Below are 21,244 nucleotides of genomic sequence, written 5' to 3'. Positions count from 1 at the left end.
GGTGGAAATAGAGGAATTTACGATTATGTTGTTTCTTCTCCCACGACACCGTACTGTGAAATAACGCTGTAAAGCCAGAGCATGGGTTTAGTAAGTCAGTTAAGTGTTGAGGTCAGGTTCTGTACTGGGAAAAATGCAAGATGCTGAGCCGAAGCTTTTTTTCCCCCCTGAAAGAGCAGCGTTAACAGTCAGTTCTGATGAGGTGTTTTCTATTATACACACAGTACAACACAGAAGTTTACATTTCTTGGAAGGCCTTGATGGGGTCTGTCCTTAGAACAGCAGTCACCTGGAAGGTCCCCAGGTAACTGAGCTAAATGACTACCGCCCCGTAGCACTCACATCCGTCATCATGAAGTGCTTTGAGAGACTAGTCAAGGACCATATCACCTCCACCCTACCGGACACCCTTGACCCACTCCAATTTGCTTACCGCCCAAATAGGTCCACAGACGATGCAATCTCAACCACACTGCACACTGCCCTAACCCATCTGGACAAGAGGAATACCTATGTGAGAATGCTGTTCAGCGACTACAGCTCGGCATTCAACACCATAGTACCCTCCAAGCTCGTCATCAAGCTCGAGACCCTGGGTCTCGACCCCGCCCTGTGCAACTGGGTACTGGACTTCCTGACGGGCCGCCCCCAGGTGGTGAGGGTAGGCAATAACATCTCCTCCCCGCTGATCCTCAACACTGGGGCCCCACAAGGGTGCGTTCTGAGCCCTCTCCTGTACTCCCTGTTCACCCACGACTGCGTGGCCATGCACGCCTCCAACTCAATCATCAAGTTTGCGGACGACACAACAGTGGTAGGCTTGATTACCAACAACGACGAGACGGCCTACAGGGAGGAGGTGAGGGCCCTCGGAGTGTGGTGTCAGGAAAATAACCTCACACTCAACGTCAACAAAACTAAGGAGATGATTGTGGACTTCAGGAAACAGCAGAGGGAACACCCCCATCCACATCGATGGAACAGTAGTGGAGAGGGTAGCAAGTTTTAAGTTCCTCGGCATACACATCACAGACAAACTGAATTGGTCCACTCACACAGACAGCATCGTGAGGAAGGCGCAGCAGCGCCTCTTCAACCTCAGGAGGCTGAAGAAATTCGGCTTGTCACCAAAAGCACTCACAAACTTCTACAGATGCACAATCGAGAGCATCCTGGCGGGCTGTATCACCGCCTGGTATGGCAACTGCACCGCCCTCAACCGTAAGGCTCTCCAGAGGGTAGTGAGGTCTGCACAACGCATCACCGGGGGCAAACTACCTGCCCTCCAGGACACCTACACCACCCGATGCTACAGGAAGGCCATAAAGATCATCAAGGACATCAACCACCCGAGCCACTGCCTGTTCACCCCGCTGTCATCCAGAAGGCGAGGTCAGTACAGGTGCATCAAAGCTGGGACCGAGAGACTGAAAAACAGCTTCTATCTCAAGGCCATCAGACTGTTAAACAGCCACCACTAACATTGAGTGGCTACTGCCAACACACTGTCAATGACACTGACTCTACTCCAGCCACTTTAATCATGGGAATTGATGGGAAATGATGTAAATATATCACTAGCCACTTTAAACAATGCTACCTTATATAATGTTACTTACCCTACATTGTTCTTCTCATATGCATACGTTGATACTGTACTCTATATCATCGACTGCATCCTTATGTAATACATGTATCACTAGCCACTTTAACTATGCCACTTGGTTTACATACTTATCTCATATGTATATACTGTACTCGATATCATCTACTGTATCTTGCCTATGCTGCTCTGTACCATCACTCATTCATATATCCTTATGTACATATTCTTTATCCCCTTACACTGTGTATAAGACAGTAGTTTTTTTGGAATTGTTAGTTAGATTATTTGCTCGTTATTACTGCATTGTCGGAACTAGAAGCACAAGCATTTCGCTACACTCACATTAACATCTGCTAACCATGTGTATGTGACAAATAAAATTTGATTTGATTTGATTTGATTCTAGTATGGTAAGGGGCGGGGGGAGTGTTATTAAAATATTACCTTTATTTGACTGAGAACACTTTTTTTTTTACAGCAGCAACCTGGGTAATAGTTACAGGGGAGAAGAGAGGGGATGAATGAGCCAATTTGAAGCTGGGGATGATTAGGTGGTCATGATGGTATGGGCCAGATTGGGAATGTATCCGGGACATCGGGGTTAACACCCACAGAGAGTCCAACTCTAACCTTAATCCATAGACTAGCAATAGTTTACGTGAACACAATGTTCTCAGTGGTTTTGTTTTGGTTTTCCCTCTCTGTCTCAGAAGGTAAGAGCACAATGAATAGGATACATACTGTATACATGGATGATCACATCCTGAGTAACACAGGTGAATGCAGAGCGGTGTCATTATTTCAGCTCTCTAGCTGCACTGCCATTAAAGATGAGGTCATTCTCTGTGTGGAAATAAGGCCAGACTGACTGACATGAGGGATACATCCAAAATGACACCCTATTCCCTATATAGTGCACTATTTTTCCTCTGTAGAAAGTAGTGCACTATGTAGGGAATAATGTGTCATTTGGGACACTGCCAAGGACCGGTACCTCTTGTCTGACTGGCATGTTGAACACAAGCTTACAGTGAATGTTGACGTGTCAATGTGTACAGTGTGACAAGCAATTCTCTATGCACGCTATCTTCCCTAATCTTATCTAGGCTACTGTTAGTTTCGAAGGCGGATCAAACATTACTACATATTGCTGCTGTTGCCGTTGATACTCATTTCTATTGTTAGGATTGATCGGATTTAACTCAGTATAGAGGGGAAACTGAAGCAACACTGTCTGGAGAAGCAGAGAAAATCATATGATTGCAATCTAATAATCCTAAATTATCATATAACGAAATGGGATATAGTAAGTTGTCAACCAGACGTACATATTCTATTCTATAACCCCTTTCCCTCTCTTTTGTCTCAGTGTGGTGGGACTGGCTCTAGACAAGATCCCAGACTCGGTGGGAGCAATGGGGTAGCTCTCCTTTACTCGCCATGCAAAGAGTGGGGGTTAACTGGGATGTGAATGATCTGATTAACATTGCAACAGCGTCCCAAACGGCACACTCTTCCATACATAACACACTACTTTTCACCGGGGCCCGTAGGTCTCTAGTCAAAAGTAGTGCACTATGCAGGAAATAGGGTGCCATTTGGTACGCAGTCATAATGTTACTCTTTCATGCAATCGCAGAGAGTTGAACAGAGAAGGGACAACCCTGTAGGACTGAACAAATATCATTAGGAGGCAATTAACTCAGTGCTTTTGTTGAACACAGATCTGTACATGCTAGATGTGTATAATGACACTGACACAGATCTGTATATACTAGCTGTGTGCTGATAAAGGCACTTCTTCTAGGCCTTTTAGTTAGTGTCTCTTTGGAGTGTAAATTCACCTACTGTTCATGTGATTATCCACTCATTTAAAGGAACAAACAGTAGATGTGAGAGCTGAGAGTCGACGAAACTCTGGATGTAAACATATCAAAATAATCTGCAGATATTCCGTAGGGAAGTGTGCAAAAACAAGTGTAAGAGACGAAGGCTGGGAGTCAATCCGATCGCACTTTGTCGGCGATGCAGCTTTGTTCCCTCATTCATGGTAAATGCTGCATATGATTGCTAAACTGGGAATTAACTCGAAATGGTGAATTGTCGATCGTCGATCGGATTGAATCCCGGCCTAAGAGAAAAGTATCTGATCCAATACTGACATCCTTTTTCAGCAACATAACTCCCTTCACTGACCATTGGAGTGTGTAAAATAGATACACCAACAACAACACCACCAACAAAGTACACAATATGACAAACAGTCCCATTCCTCCATCTGAGAATAATTACCACTAATAAACAAAACAAAGTCTGATTGGGGGCAATTCTGTGGGCAGCTAGCACCTCTCCAGAGTTCTGCCTCACTGCCAGCCAATTAGAGGCTGTGAAGAGGAAAAACACAGGGAGGAGGGGGTACAGGAATCTTCCTCCCTGGGTAACAGAATGTCTCCAGATGTCCTGGGGCGCATCTCAAACCAAAATGGCACCCTATTCCCTATATAGTGCACTGCATATGGACAGAGCCCTATGGGGGCATAGGGGGAATAGGGTGCCATGTCGGAAGAAGCCATGATTGACTGCCTGCCTGGCACCACCTCCTACGCACCTCAGAACACTCGGAAGGAACAGAAAGTGCAGAATCCTTTTGAAAGTAGGTGAGAAAGATGAAATAAATGTGCTGGATAAATCTACAGAAAGAAGGATGAAATTAAATACGCTGAACGGATGGGTGCTGGGTTCACCCTCCCTCAATATATCCCTGTTGTTGATTCATGTTGCTTTGCATTAAGATGAGGTCCCCTCTGGGCAAAAACGGCTTGAATCAACCTTGTTTCCACATCATTTCAACAACAAAAATTCAATGTGATGACGTTGAAACAACATGGAAAACTGATTGGATTTGCAAAAAGTCATCAACATAAAGGGGATTTCGTATTTGCTTTTCACCCAACTTTCACCCTAAATCCAATGAGACTGAAATATTTTGCCGATTTCAAATGTAAAACCAAAACGATGAACCGAACTCTGTGCCCAGTGGGTTGGCTTGGTTCATCACATTACTGCCGTTGCGTTCTGCATTGTGTAGAGTAACAATACAACTGTGCTACACAAAGTGGAGCTCATCTTATATTAAAATATTAAAACAAAAACTGCCATGATAGGGGATTCCCTAAAGACACTGCTGCTGGTGTCTTACTCTTAACCAAAGGGGTTGTATAACTAGAAGAGTTGCTGGGGTGTATAATATCAATTCTCTTTAGTTCACATTTTAGAGTGCCTTTCCTGGTTCTATATAGGCCTCACCATCCACGTCGAATTGAAAAATGACTTTGTCTTATTCTACATGTTTGGGATTAGCCAATATAAATGCAGCGTATGTATTTTTCTGTAAGAAGATAATGGGATACAAATAACTATTCCCAACAGCGTATGATTACAATAGAAACAGTCCCGTGTCATAATAATTACCTCAGCTCACACCTTAAAAGGGGGGTCTCGGATTCGAAAAGCAACAAAGCGGTCACTCGAGTCAATAGCTATACAGCATTAATTTAAAAGTCCAAAAATTGATGTACTGTACCAATCCCGGATGGCCCCTTTAGAAGAAAGGAACATGACTCAAAAAGGAAGTGTTCATTTGTTGTCTGCACGCCTCCACTGGGGAAAATTAGCGAACAGAAAAGAAGAATATTTTGATTCTTTCCCAGCGTGACTCAACATGATTTGACAGGTAACCAATAGTTCAGACAGAGGTTTGTGAAATCAATATCCTTATATAGTTTCTGCATATATTGTGTGAATTAATGCTGCCTTTGCTTGCATAACTGACAGCCAGGAAATCAACATTTAGCCTACTTCATCTGAAGAATAACTACATCTTCTGAACTACAATCACTAATACAGCAAACTAATGAGCAGTAAGTGTGGGATACATTCATTGTGATTCTTGGTGCAGATTCATTGTCACAGAGCCAAGATCAATCAGGTTATTTTTGGCCCTATAAACTCAGCCATTCACACCATTATAAAAGGAGAGAGGGGTGTAGTGATTCGATCACCAATTATTAGCTGGGTGAGACAGAGACCTGTGAACCTGAACTATACCTGAACTAAAAAAGTCTGTTCACTCCTTCCTTCACCTTATCTAGTATTTGCTTATGTTTCACAATCACTCTTCATACCAGAAAGGCATGCGTTGTTCCTTGAGGTAGCTGGTCCAACATGGTTGACTAGCTGAAAGCATGGGTCCCACTACTTTTGAAGTACAGACCTGTAGCTTCTTAAACTCCATAGCCCAATAATTAATTCTAAGACCCCCCCCCCCTCCCATCCAACAGAACTACAGGTTTGCATGGCATTGTAAGGGAATTGCATTTAAATTACTAAACATTCTGTAGTTGAAGGTCATTCCTGACAGGAAAGGAAGGGACATTTATAATGTGGGTTAAGTGAGTTTGTCGGTGTCTCAAAAGGCACCGTATTCCCCTATGTAGTACACATCTAGTAGGGTGCCATTTGGGACACAACCTCTGTTCAAACTTTACGTAAATGCGAGTGCCGGGAATCCAACATGGACAATACCGGGAAACCAAAACACTCTCATGGAAGCATTTCCATATGCAAACAATTCCAGGATTTTGTATTCAATCTAAATGACTCCCATTTGGGTCTCAGCCAGTGTGTTTGTGAGGTCAAAGCTACACACCCCCCAAAAATGGTTCTAAATATTGTAGTACCAGGTAAGGGTTCTTTGGCTTGTTGTTACCATGGCGAAACCTTTTTTGGTGCTATATTGAACCCTTTTTTTGAAGGATCTGTAAAGAACCATGCTCATAAGGTTCTAAATTGTATCTATATGGCACTATAAAAGAACCCTTCCCTAAGGGTCTATAAAGAAACACCAAAAAAGGGTTCTACTATGGATACAACCCTTTTTGGAGCTATGTAGAACCCTTTATGTTTTTCTATAGAAACTATTCTGGTCAGCCATATTATATTGTAAAATTCCATAGCTGTTATTATTGTGTTAATTGACTAGTGGAATCAGGTGTGGCAGCTCTGGAACAGCTGGGGGGTCCCTGAGGAGAGAGCCACTGACTGATTTAGTCAACCGTTCTCAATTGACACAAGCCCATACATGAGTCTTGCACAAGACTTACTACGTAATGGCATACCACAACACATTAGACAAACTGGAATAACACTCACTCACAGTTTCACAATAAGAGCTGTGCGCAAACCATTTGAATGATCACAAATAGAGCAAAAAATGATTTTGTGAACTGTAAAGGACCATTGAAGAGCTCAAAAGGGTACTTTGAGTCATTATGGTCCCACATAGAACCATCGTCCTTCACAAAGAACCCTTGAGGAACCCACATTTTTGGTGTGTAATTTGTTTGAAGTGCAGGTAGGTTCCTTTCACAGAGATCAGGGTTAAAAGTGTGGGCTCTACCTCTCCGTGCTTTGGGCGACGACAGAAAGACTGCCAAGGAGAACAGAGGCAACAATGTGCTGGTTGATTCTTCAAATCACAGAGGTCTTTTTTTGACAGTGGCATTATCTTGAAGAACAAGATGATTGTTCCCAAAGACGATTGAGTTAAAGAAAATGTTAGCCACACCGGCAATTGAATAGCTCGAGAAGATAAAGAAAATATGTGCTGATGTCACAGGCTGCATCTTCCTCATTCCAAACAGACTAAATATCTAAACAAGATGAGTACAGTCACAAAGATACAAAAGACAAGCTTCCACTAAACTAGACCAAAAAGATACAAATCTAGTCCACATTTTGAACAAAAACCAACGTGGCCTATGCTTATTGTATGCACTGTGCTGTTTGCTCGTATACAGATCAGTTAGTGTGAATTTGGGTACAAATGTTAAATATATACAGTACCAGTCAAAAGTTTGGACACACTTACTCATTCAAGGGTACACACTATCCTCTGTAGCGCCTTGCGGTTGGATGCCAAGCAGTTGCCATACCAGGCGGTGATGCAGCCGGTCAAGATGCTCTCACTGGTGCAGCTGTATAACTTTTTGAGGATCTGAGGGCCCATGCTAAATCTTTGCCTCATCAGTAATTATGTAGTAATGACATTCATGTAACCTACATGAAAAGTGAAGTTCAAATCATGAATAACTTCGAGTGATCAGGTGGAAGGAGTCATCTTTGGTTAAAAAAAAGGGGGGAAAATATTTGTTTTGTCTTCCCAAATATAGTGCACTATAGATCAGTAATGCTTTAAAAGTGAAGTTCAAATCAGATCATATCAAGGAGAGCATAACTTGGTGAAAAGGAGGAAGGAAAAAGAGCCTTTGTGTGTTTGTTTTTCATACCTACTCACTAGCTAGGTTTCCATGCAATTAGTGACAGACTTTCATGCGAATATTTTTAAAAATTATGTATATATATATATATATATATATATAAATAAAAAATTAAAATCGGCATAAAAACAATATGCGCATTTTCCCATCAGAGATGTGTTTCCATCCAATTGAATAGTTGGGATAAAAGACTGTGTGATGACGTAGTGTACATAAAAAAAAATCTAATGGAATGGTTAAACCACCCCCCCCAAATTACAAATACAAAGTGAAATGGGTTTCCATCGCATTTTCTACTCGCATTTTCAACTGTAGCCAACAGCTCACAGATACAGTGTGGGTATAGCCTACATGATGAGATTCTTTGTCGCGTCTACTCCCGCTCCTCCCCTCCGGCGTTCGAAGTCGCCGGTTTACTAACCACCGATCCTGGGAACCATCATTACTTGCACCTGGCATTTATCATTACACGCACCTGCGCTTTATCATTAGGCACACCCGGACTCTATTACCTCACTCATTACCACCCCTTTATCTGGCACTCCCTTAGGTTCTTTCCCCGGGCAGTAGCGTTTCTGTTGTTCATGTCTAGACGCTACTCCTACATTGTATCGTTCCATGTTACTTGTTATATTAATTAAACTTACCACCTGCGACTGCTTCTCGACTCCCAGCGTCTATGTTACATTATTATAGACAAAAGAGCGATAATATTTTTATTTGTCAAACTGCAGACAAGCATCAATGATCATGCCACCAGAATAAGACCCTCAGTATTTATTGCAAAGGGAGCATGGAGCTCATCACCTGGCACTTTCACCACCCTGCAAAGTACATCATAAATTATTGAATCTGCACCCTAATAAATTGCAAGCGTTCCTCACGAGTCGTAGTGGGAGGACCACACAACATGCGTAAAAGCATTTCCATGGATATTTCTTGAATTATACATTTCACAGACACAAAAAGATCCCATCTTGTCTAGCGTATTTAGTTCCGTCGACATTTGAAAGTTTACCGACAAATGTTCTGTTTCCATCCGTCCTGTCATCACATTTTCTTCCCCACATGTACTTTAAATCGCATAAAAAGGTTGGATAGAAACCTGGTTACTCATTACCTTCCCCTGACAGCTACAGGTCAACCTGAGAACAACAATCATTGCTTTTTTAGAAAAACAGAGCTGTAGGCAGAGAGAGCACGGCCCTGATTTGTCATCATCACTGCAATCCATGAGAGTTACTTATTCAAAGTTCTGTTGGACCGTTTCTTTCTTCAGCCCATTGGTAGAAACACCTGCATCTAATAAAACAGGCACTTATACAGACCTCAGACAAAGAGTAAACCCACCCCGTGTACGTCACTCTCTCTCTCCGCAGGTTTATTTGACAATATAACCGTTGACCTTTTAAAATGCGCCATGGTATTTTTAGAGTGGAAAATGGGCCTCCTACAAAAGGAGTGCTTTTTGAAGCATATACCGTAACTTTAGACTTATCATCACTCAAGATAAAATAAGAACAGTTGACTTGGACCGACCATCATCCTGGAACTGTTGGTCTGGCCCTAGCAATATCTCTGCCCATTAGAAAACCACCGCTATGAGGACAGTGTTGTCCACATTATACTTGCTTCTTCAAAGATACGGACACCATTCAGTTGAGTTTATTCACTATTCAGTTCACAATAACATTGTTCCCCTTCTTGCATGTCAACTGAGACTTTGCAATAGTGATGCAATCGTCCATATTTGATACACTCCACATTCACTGTCTGGCTGCTACAGTGACAGTATGTTACTGAACCTCTGTACTACACACACATGCGCTAGGGCCGGGACGATAACAGTATTGCAATATCTTTTCCATGGCATAAATGAAAACACGAAGCAGATCTAACTCGTTGGCCCTTTAAAACACCTTCTGTATGTAAAATATTGTGTGCTATAGTTGGAAAATGAATCCATGTGAATTCGCTTCGCGTTTTGTTTCCTTGCCACAATACTAACGAGTATCGCGATACTGGTATCAACCCAGCCCTAGATGCGCACACACACACATTACACACACACGCTTAGTATATGTCAGCAACAGCATGCTCCTGTATCCAGATATGACAGGGTTAACACGGCTTACATAATAGCTCTGCTGCGCAGGCTTCTAGCTCTCAGCTGCATATTTTTCAACACACTACACACACTTGGTACGTGTCAGGGAAGTCAGCCCCTCATGCATGCTACTCAGAGAAAGTGGTAAATAGACTAAATATAGACATCAGAACTCAGAAGTCCACTGCTGTACATCTACGGCCTCCCGGAACCTCGCTACATCAGTGATGCTCTGGAGAACCGTGCAGCGAGGCAATCCTCGAATAACGAGCAGGTGGAGGAGGAGCAGGGGAGGATGAAAGTGGTTCTTTCTCCTGTGCTTACAAGAACTGCATTGTAAGAGAGAGAGAGAGAGCACATGACCTTAATTCTGATTTTCTTTTACCCACCGCGGATCCCACGGTTTTACATAGAGGCTCAGAGTGGATGGGAGCGAGAGACCGAGAAAAGGAGAGAAAGAGATGAGGAGGCGAAGGCAGCAGCAGAACCGTCTAAGCAAATGAATACTGCATGATAATGTCTGAATACTGTATGAACTTCACTCTGTACAGGCAGACAGGATAGGCTGCAATAATACAGAGCAATAACAAAATCCTCCGCACTAGAGGTCGACCGTTTAAATCGGAATGGCCGATTAATTAGGGCCGATTTCAAGTTTTCATAACAATCGGAAATCGATATTTTTGGACACCGATTTGGCTGATTTTAAAAAAACATGTTTTTTACACCTTTATTTAACTAGGCAAGTCAGTTAAGAACACATTCTTATTGTCAATGACGGCCTAGGAACGGTGGGTTAACTGCCTTGTTCAGGGCAGAACGACAGATTTTTACCTTGTCAGCTCGAGGATTCAATCTTGCAACCTTACGGTTAACTAGTCCAGCGCCCTAACCACCTGCCTCTCATTGCACTCCACGAGGAGCCTGCCTGTTACGCGAATGCAGTAAGAAGCCAAGGTAAGTTGCTAGCTAGCATTAAACTTATCTTATAAAAAACAATCAATCATAATCACTAGTTAACTACACATGGTTGATGATATTACTAGTCTATCTAGCGTGTCCTACGTTGCATATAATCGATGCGGTGCACATTCGCAACGGTCGTTGCTCCAACGTGTACCTAACCATAAACATCAATGCCCTTCTTAAAATCAATACACAAGTATATACTTTTAAACCTGCATATTTAGTTAATATTGCCTGCTAACATGAATTTATTTGTGTCACTTCTCTTGCAACAGAGTCAGGGTATATGCAGCAGTTTGGGCCGCCTGGCTCGTGGCGAACTGTGTGAAGACTATTTCTTCCTAACAAAGACAGCAAACTTCGCCAAACGGGAGATGATTTATTAATGACCTAAGGCTCGTATTTCTGTGTGTTATCATGTTATAACTAAGTCTATGATTTGATAGAGCAGTCTGGCTGAGTGGTGGTAGGCAGCAGCAGGCTCGTAAGCATTCATTCAAACAGCAATTTTGTGCGTTTTGACAGAAGCTCTTCGCAATACTTCAAGCATTGAGCTGTTTATGACTTCAAGCCTATCAACTCCCGAGATTAGGCTGGTGTAACCGATGTGAAATGGCTAGCAAAGTTAGCGGGGTGCGCGCTAATAGCGTTTCAAACGTCACTCGCTCTGAGACTTGGAGTAGTTGTTCCCCTTGCTCTGCATGGGTAACGCTGCTTCGAGGGTGGCTGTTGTCGATGTGTTCCTGGTTCGAGCCCAGGTAGGAGCAAGGAGAGGGACAGAAGCTATATTGTTACACTGGCAATACTAAAGTGCCTATAAGAACATCCAATAGTCAAAAGGTATATGAAATACAAAATTGTACAGAGAGAAACAGTCCTATAATTCCAAATAATAACTATACCTAAAACTTCTTACCTGGGAATATTGAAGACTCATGTTAAAAGGAACCACCAGTTTTCATATGTTCTCATGTTCTGAGCAAGGAACTTAAGCGTTAGCTTTCTTACAAGGCACATATTGCACTTTTACTTTCTTCTCCAACACCTTGTTTTTGCATTATTTAAACCAAATTGAACAGGTTTCATTATTTATTTGAGGCTAAATTGATTTTATTGATGTATTATATTAAGTTAAAGTAAGTGTTCATTCAGTATTGTTGTAATTGTAATTATTATAAATAAATAAAATAAAAAAATTGGCCGATTAATCGCAATCTGCCTTTTTTGGTGCTCCAATAATCGGTATCGGCGTTGAAAAATCATAATCGGTCGACCTCTACTATGCACTGATTTAATCTGAGTTGGTTCCCTTTTTACACTGCAATATAATGGCTCTGTCCAAGAGAAAACCAAGCTGAAGGTCAGTGATGGTCATGCACACAACATAAGGAAACCAAACGGTACCCTATTCCATAGATAGTGCACTACTTTCGACCAGAGCCGTATGGGCCCCGGTCAAAAGTAGTGCATTATATAGTGAATAGGGTTCCATTTGGAACACAACAAATAATGTAAGGTTGTACTGCTGTTAGGTTATCCAAACACTGCGATGGATGGCGTGCATTGATAGTGCGTTTCGTGTGTCTCACCAACGATTTCAGTATAGTTGAATAAACATGGGGGGCTTCAGGGGGAGAATCAAAGGGACACTGAATTTGTTCTGAATCAAGAGGACATCTGAGTTCGTTTACTTGCCTTGCCTGAGTACCAACACAGAATTTAGGAGGAACAAAAATGATAATAAGCCAGGGGGTGAGTGAAAGAGAAGAGACCATTGTCCTTTAGCCTCCACCCCCATCTCTCTCTCTATACCCTACCCTCCTCAAACTCATACCAGAATGTGAGGGAAGCAGCACTGTGTGTGCTCAGCCTTTCCCCCTTAGTCACTCTGTGTTGAAAAAGTGTTGAGATGTGGGGGACTCGACTGGCCTGGTGAGCGTTCAAGAACATCACATTCAAACAAGCAGTTCCTCGCCCCACACATCGTATGAAAATGTGTTCCGTCACTGGGCTTTAGAAGAAAAGCCTTCTCTCTCTCTGAGTAGAAAGTCAAGTCCACCGCAGCAGTGACTGCAGACTTTCACTCTGGCTCAGCGGCTCTAGCTTGTCTGAGCGTTTTGTGAGGTACTGTATGGCATCAGCAGAAGGCTCCGTTCAGTGGAGGACGGTCATAAACTATTTCAACAGATGTCCAGTCCCTAAAGGTAGAGTGTACACACTGCTGTTGCTGGCTGGTCTCTCTACTTAGCAGCAGGTGTGTCCACGTACACAAAACAGACACACACATGCACTCCTGAGCCGTGCTAGTGACCTAAAGCTCAGCTACTACGATCTTTGTCAAGCACAACATGGCCGATATTGATTAACTCTTTTATGCATCATTTATTCATGCTGAGCTCAGAGACACATCCCCCCCCTCCATCCACTGTCTGCATCCCAAATGGCACCCTATTCCCGATATACTGTAGGCAGTTGAGATGTTTCAATAGTCATTCTTCTCTGTAAACTAGTGATGAGTGGAGTGTTTCAAATGAAAGATGCTTCAGGTCAGTACAGAGATACCCACCAGCTCAGAAAGAGGTCCATGGGCATCTCAATGAGCTGGGAGCCTCTCAGGGTCAAATCAAATCAAATTGTTTTTGTCACATGCTTTGTAAACAGGTGTAGAATAACAGTGAAATGCTTACTAATGGGCCCTTCCCAACAATGCAGAGAGAAAGAAAACAAGAAATACCAGAAAAGTAAAATAATAAATAATGAATCTAAAAACATAATAATAAAAGTAATAATAAATACAGAATGAGTAATGATAACTTGGCTATATACACGGGGTACCTGTAACGAGTTGATGTGCAGGAGTATGAGGTAATTGAGGTAGATACAGTTGACGTCGGAAGTTTACATACACCTTGGCCAAATACATATCAACTTAGCTTTTCACAATTCCTGACATTTAATCATAGTTAAAATTCCCTGTCTTAGATCCGTTAGGATCACCACTTTATTTTAAGAATGCGAAATTGCAGAATAATAGTAGAGAGAGTGATTTATTTCAGCTCTTATTTCTTTCATCACATTCCCAGTGGGTCAGAAGTTTACATACACTTAATTAGTATTTGGTAGCATTGCCTTGAAATTGTTTAACTTGGGTCAAACATTTTGGGTAGCCTTCCACAAGCTTCCCACAATAAGTTGGGTGAATTTTGGCCCATTCCTCCTGACAGGGCTGGTGTAACTGAGTCAGGTTTGTAGGCCTCCTTGCTCGCACACACGTTTTCAGTTGTGCCCACAAATGTTCTGTAGGACTGAGGTCAGGGCTTGTGATGGCCACTCCAATACCTTGGCTTTGTTGTCCTTAAGCCATTTTGCCACAACTTTGGAAGTATGCTTGGGGTCATTGTCCATTTGGAAGACCCATTTGCGACCAAGCTTTAACTTCCTGAATGATGTCTTGACATGTTGCTTCAATATATCCACATAATTTCCCTTTCTCATGATGCCATCTACGTTGTAAAGTGCACCAGTCCCTCCTGCAGCAAAGCACCCCCACGACATGAGACTGACACCACTGTGCTTCACGGTTGAGATGGTGTTCTTCGGCTTGCAAGCCTCCCCAAACATAACGATGGTTATTATGGCCAAACAGTTCTATTTTTGTTTCATCAGACCAGAGGCCATTTCTCCAAAATTATGTGCAGTTGCAAATCGTAGTCTGGTTTTTTGATGCCGGTTTTGGAGCAGTGGCTTCTTCCTTGCTGAGTGGCCTTTCAGGTTATGTTGATATAGGACTTGTTTTACTGTGGATATAGATACTGTTGTACCTGTTTCTTCCAGCATCTTCACAAGATCCTTTGCTGTTGTTCTGGGATTGATTTGCAATTTTCGCACCAGAGTACGTTCATCTCTAGGAGACAGAACGAGTCTCCTTCCTGAGCGGTCTGATGGCTGCGTGGTCCCATGGTGTTTATACTTGCGTACTATTGTTTGTACAGATGAACGTGGTACCCTCAGGTGTTTGGAAATTGCTCCCAAGGATGAACCAGACTTGGGGAGGTCTACAATTATTTTTCTGAGGTCTTTTTCCAATTGACTCAAATGATGTCAATTAGCCTATCAGAAGCTTCTAAAGCCATGACATAATTTTCTCGAATTTTCCAAGCTGTTTAAAGGCACATACAACTTAGTGTGTGTAAACTTCTGACCCACTGGAATTGGGATAAGTGAAATAATCTGTCTGTAAACAATTGTTTGAAAAATGACCTGTGGTAAGTGGATGTCATAACCAACTTGCCAAAACATAGTTTGTTAACAAGAAATGTGTGTAGTGGTTGAAAAACGAGTTTTAATGACACCAACCTAAGTGTATGTAAACTTCTGACTTTAAATGTATGTACATACAACTAGGAATAAAGTGACAGATAATGAACAGTAGGAGCAGCATATGTGATGAATCAATAAAGTGACTTGGCTGGCCAGAGTCTTTGACAATTGTTAGTCTTTGACAACACTGCCTGGTATAGAGGTTCTGGATGGCAGGGACCTTGGCCCCAGTGATGAACTGGGCCATACGCACCACCCTCTGTAGCGCCTTGCGGTCCACTGCCAAGCAGTGTCCATACCAAGCAGTGTCCATACCAAGCTGTGAAGCAGACAGTTAAGATGTTCTCAATGGTGCAGCTGTAGAACTTTTTGAGCCCATGCCAAATCTTTTCAGTCTCCTGAGGGGGAAGAGGCGTGTCGTGCCCTCTTCATGACTGTGTTGGTGTGTGTGGACCATGGTAGATCCTTAGTGAATGAGTGAGTGAGTGAGTGAGTGAGTGAGTACTGTGTGGGAATGTACAGTTCTGAGATTTCAGCGCTCTAATGCAGACACAGAAAGAGAGGGGGGACATTGCTCTTTTCTCTGATGGGTGAGAGAGTATTAGTTATATAAGGCCCTTCAGAGCATTTTTTTAATGCACTGGGTTCTCCTCAGTATGTTTTCTTCCAACCACAAAGCCTCCAGGGCCAGCTAGTCATCAGATGGAAGTGTCAAACCAGTTGGTGTTATGAGAGGGACGGAGAGAGGGAGGAAGAGAGAAAGTGGGGAAGATAAAACGACAGAGAGCTGGGGGGGGAGCAACCCCAGATGCTTGACAGAGCAGAACAGTAACAGGTACCTCTCCTCATGTACCATTTCACACTTCAAATGTCAAGAGCATGTCTTAGGTTCTTCTTCATGGATATGCATAGGCCTATAACGTGTGCATTACACACACACACAAACAATCCAACATGTCTTACATATCTTATGCATTATCAGACCGTTTTACATTTATTTAAATTGCACTACTAGGTGAACCACAGAGACAGACATAATGTTTGTTGTAGTGGATGGCTCAATCTGGCTACAGTGAAAAGCATTTGGCAGGCTATAGCAGCCACAAAGTGTGTTTGATGGCTCATATGTCCGTCTGGAGAAATGTGCGTGTGTGTGTATCCATTGCGGAGGCCTCAGTTAATGTGTGTGATCCGTCCTCTTGAGACTGAGACAAAGCTCTCATTCTCAACACTCATTAAATATATTTTTTCCACTTTGCTGCCCAATTCTTGTTTATTCACTGCACATAGTCTGTAATGACTAGTAATGGCTATGCTACCGTAGGGCAGGCTATAGGCTACCGACTCAGACTGACACCACAGGGAAACTGTCAGAAACAACAGGGCGAAGAGAAGTAACAATGTCACATGCAACAATGTGAGCAAGACAAAGGAGCTGATCATGGACGACAGGAAAAGGAGGGCTGAACACACCCCCATTCACATCGCCGGGGCTGTAGTTCCTTGGTGTCCACATCACCAACAAACTATCATGGTCCAAACACAGTCCTGAAGAGGGCACAACAACACCTTTTCCCCCTCAGCAGACGGAAAAGATTTGGCATGGGTCCCCAGATCCTCAAAAGGTTCTACAGCTGCACCATCGAGAGCATCCTGACCGGTTGCATCACCGCCTGGTATGACAACTGCTCGGCATCAGACTGTAAGGCGCTACAGAGGGTAGTGCGTATGGCCCAGTTCATCACTGGGGCCAAGCTTCCTGCCATCCAGGACCTATATACTAGGCGGTGTCAGAGGAAGGACTAAAAATGTGTCAAAGACTCCAGTCACTCAAGTCATAGACTGTTCTCTCTGTTACGCAAGATAAGCGGTACCGGAGCGCCAAGTCTAGGTCCAAAAGGCTCCTTAACATCTTCTACCCCGAAGCCATAACACTGCTGAACAATGAATCAAATGGCCACCTGGACTACTTACATTGACCAACCCCACCGTTTGCTTTTCCACTTTACCGCTACCTACATGTACAAATTACCTCGACTAAACTGTACCCCCCCCCGCACATTGACTCGGTACCACCTGTATATAGCCTCGGTATTGTTATTTTTTGTGTTACTTTTTATTTCATTTTTTACTTTATTTTATTTAGTAAATATTTTCTTAACTATTTCTTGAACTACATAGTGGTTAATTAAGGTCTTGTAAGTAAGCATTTCAAGGTAATGTCTACACCTGTTGTATTCGGCGCATGTGACAAAAACAATTTGATTTGACGTGCAACTTTGTAGCTCTAGAAGTTTTACAGACACGCAGCTGTGAATTAGAAATCAAATATTGTCTGCCCCCTCATTGAAAGTGTATTGTCTGCTATAAAAGAAAACATGGTCTCCCTGTCTTTGAGGTTTCTAGTGGTGCATAGCCGTCTTCAGTTTTTCACCATTGTCACCCTTTCATTTTCAGATTCCTACACGTCGCGAACTGATTTGATGAAATTAGATGAGATATGAGATCAACCATAGCCGCGGACGGAGTGAGGTAAAATACAAACCCCAAAAAGTTCAAACTTCAGCCGTCTGTGCATGGCACCGGTAGAATGTTTACAAACCATTTTTTACAACCATGAAAGGTATTCGGATGAGGTTGACTTACTATGGGTCCCCCGATTCAATCTAATCAACCAATGCAAAGCTTTAACATAAAGCCTAATGAACGCAGTGGTTCCATTCTATTTCACATGGTAGCCACCGTTGCCCCACATACCTTGAAGATTCTGCACTCGGATGTCGCTGATCTGTCCGATAAATTCCTCCCGTTCGAACCAGTCCTTATACTCCCACTCGTGTCCAGCCATCAGGACGGTACCCTGGGGAAAGTTGCAGACTGGACTTCGATATATATATTAAAAAAACAGACTAAGCTACATCCAGTCCCGTGTGATCTGGAGGCGATTGAGATTGCAACCCTATTTATCCCCCTTCGTTCTACCCTTGTCTAGCTGGCTATTGTGGCGGTCGCCGGACGCTGAGCCACGAGTGGGGTAGGCTATAGCATAGAGAAGGTCTAATCTACTCTAATGCTATTCCGTAGATACGGTTTCTGGCGAAGGATCATTGTTTTCGTTGAGTTTCCCCCTGGTGACGTAGAAAGCACCCACATAGCACTACGGCGCAAAGCGAGGACGCGGAAAATGGCACAGATGACCAAACTACAAGGAAAGAGGAAGGGAATTATTAACAGCACCTGGATAATATTTTCGAGGTGGGCTGTTGTATCTTACAGTATATACTCACCATCCCGCCACTGTATATTCAAGGAAAGGAGAGCCAGTCTCAGCTCAGAAAGAGAGCGAGAAAATGACTGATATGGTTCTCAGAATGGCTATGAATAGTACCATAGATAGACCGTTTCCGCTATAAACATAATTGCATTATGTTAGAATTGCACGGCGCGTTAGTATGATTCCCTGCCCGAGATAATAATAAACATTTTCTTCTGCCGGTAGACTACGTTTATGTTACAAAAAAACTGATGGACCACAACGCTACAGTTATATAGCGCATCAGCACTAAACGAGCATGGGCGCCACCCGTATGGTACTGCATTATATCCTGTACTCAATACCTCTCTCATTCAAACAACTACTTCTCATTTTCATTTCACTCGCCATCAAGGAAAATGTAAAGTAGAACCTGCTATTCACACATCAACATTTGTCAAGAGGAGAGAGAGAGTTCCAGGGGGCACTATAAAGGAAATGTCCAACAGGTGTAAGGAATGTTGGCCAATTAAGTAACCCTTGAGCCTACTACTGTAGCCCATACAAACTAGTACAGGAACACATGTAGGCCTACTGTAGCCTATGTCGGTGGCTTGCAATACATTACAGGACTACTGACTGTACCACTGTTGGTTTAATCTTCATGCCCCCTTTGATCAAGCTATGAGGAAAATAGAAATATGAAGCCACATGAGGAGCTTATGAACATTCTGAAATGTAAAAAAAATAACCTTTATCCCACCTTGAGGGGAGGAAATAGTCCACTACATTCAGTGGTCATTTGGACTCACCCTCACCCTATTTCTTACACAGTGCACTACTTTTGACAAGAACCCAGAAGGCTTTGGTACAAAAAAAGTATAGCACTTTGTAGGAAATGGGGTGCCATTTGGGACGTCCCCAGGTCTCTGTGGGTAGCTGGCCCATATAACCTGGCTCCTGTGTAGGGCCACGTCATTAGAATGGCCTTATGATGTGTGCTCTGTATGCTAGCAGGCGTTATTAAAGTTACAAACAGTGATTAAAGCCCTGGTAATTATAAACTTCAACCAGGATTATGCACTGTAAGATATTCTAAAATTGCAGGTCTCGTCTCTATGTCCAGTCCATAGGAACTTCAAGCACAGAAGAAACCGTAGACCTACTTTGTAATAAAATGTAGATGGAAGTCAACTTGTGACAATGGTTAACGACAAAAAGAGCAAAATATTTAAAGAAACCCATGAAAGCCCTTCTTGTATGACTGATATGAACTTGCATGCCATTTTCAGCTCTTTCTAAACCCTCTGTCAAAACGTTACACATGCCTTCAGTTGAGACGTACCACTAACACTTGCATTGACACCTGCCTTCACCTGAATTATGTACAACCAACACCTGTTAGTATAATGTTTTACGGTATTTGAGATCTGTATCTAACAACCCTCTAAATGGCTAGTGTGCAGTGTTCATAGTGGGTGTTTTCTTACAGTAAGGATGATTGACCTCTATAGTGTAAAATACAAAAAGTAAACCCATTAGAAAATATGAAACTGCTGGAGCAAATATATAACGTTGCTACTAGGGTTGCAAGCATATTTAGTATTTTTTACATTTTATAACCAGGATACATACAGCTCAAGATGTATGCTTAGATATCCAGAAAAAAAGCCATCCTCACATATTTGGTGCCCCCTCAGAGTTTTGGGATGCATGACGCCCCTGCACACGTATGCACGCGCACACACACACACATGCACGCACGTACACACACACACACGCACACACAGTTTACACACACTGAACAATCCTATACCTTGCAGGTGGTTCATCTATTTTAGATTAAAAGCCCTTACATGGAGATGAGCTCTCCCACAGGGAGCATGGACATATTCTATTATACGTTTTTATAGTAGCACTAGCACTTGGTTACTTAATTAAACAAGCACTCACAGAATGTATTTGAATCTCTTCTCTGTTCACATGTTTTGTAATGGTACTGTATAAATAAGCAACATTTTGTCAGCTATGGATATTCAATTCGGTTGGTCTCTCCTTCCAGGACTGAAGTCATATGAAGCCTTAACGGTGGTGTCTGTCTGGCTTGTACAGTACTGTGCTGTGCTTTGCCTCTCAGGAAATGTGAATCAATAATTAGTGAAGCGAGTGTTTATGCAGCACGATGCAGGGCAGGGTAGTTCCGAGGACAGATATTTCGATGTCTACAGTACTATACAGCCTATTCCATTTCTGACACATAGTCGGAGGAGGAGGAGGAGACAGAAGCTCAAGTACTGCAGTTGATAAGAAACAGGTGTCCGAGTGTTTTTGGTAAGAAACGGTACATTTGATTGCTTTCAAGACACACTACAGCTCATACTGTGCTCCAGTGTAGCACTCATGCCATGTGTGTGTGAAATGTTAGGATTGCTTTTATGAAGCAATTGTTTGTCAGCAAGAGAGGAATAACACGTCTTTTTTCAACATCCGTGAAAGAAAGTTCAGGAGAACTCAGGAGAGCATGTCAAAGGGGTGCAGTAGAAATGGATTTACAGTATGACTCTATAGCATTGTTTGTTTGTTTGTTGACAAACTCGTTGCCAGCTAGGTCCCATCTGGGCAGTAGAAGGCACAGCTTAAGGCGGGGCACCAGC

General features: G+C 42.7%; 1 protein-coding gene across 4 annotated transcripts in view; it reads right to left on the bottom strand.

The window, feature by feature from the left end:
* Positions 1-19,074, bottom strand: part of clmna (calmin a) — a 43,019-nt gene extending 23,945 nt beyond the window's left edge. For 2 of the 4 annotated variants that reach the window (XM_024437004.1, XM_024437006.1), the window contains exons 1-2: positions 18,956-19,043; positions 18,095-18,197 (exon numbers count right to left, since the gene is read on the bottom strand). In XM_024437004.1, coding sequence (XP_024292772.1) covers positions 18,095-18,197; positions 18,956-18,964 — 112 coding nt within the window. In that variant the 5' untranslated portion in view covers positions 18,965-19,043. Of the gene's footprint in view, positions 1-18,094; positions 18,198-18,624; positions 18,924-18,955 lie in introns of those variants that run through there. The other 2 variants (XM_024437008.2, XM_024437005.2) reach the window with 2 other exon arrangements.
* Between the last annotated feature and the right edge of the window lie 2,170 nt (positions 19,075-21,244).

Source organism: Oncorhynchus tshawytscha, linkage group LG11 (assembly GCF_018296145.1).
Source record: "Oncorhynchus tshawytscha isolate Ot180627B linkage group LG11, Otsh_v2.0, whole genome shotgun sequence".
In the NCBI taxonomy this organism is placed as follows: domain Eukaryota; kingdom Metazoa; phylum Chordata; class Actinopteri; order Salmoniformes; family Salmonidae; genus Oncorhynchus; species Oncorhynchus tshawytscha.
The sequence above is the reverse complement of the archived record's forward strand: the minus strand, read 5'-3'. Positions and strand labels throughout refer to the sequence as shown.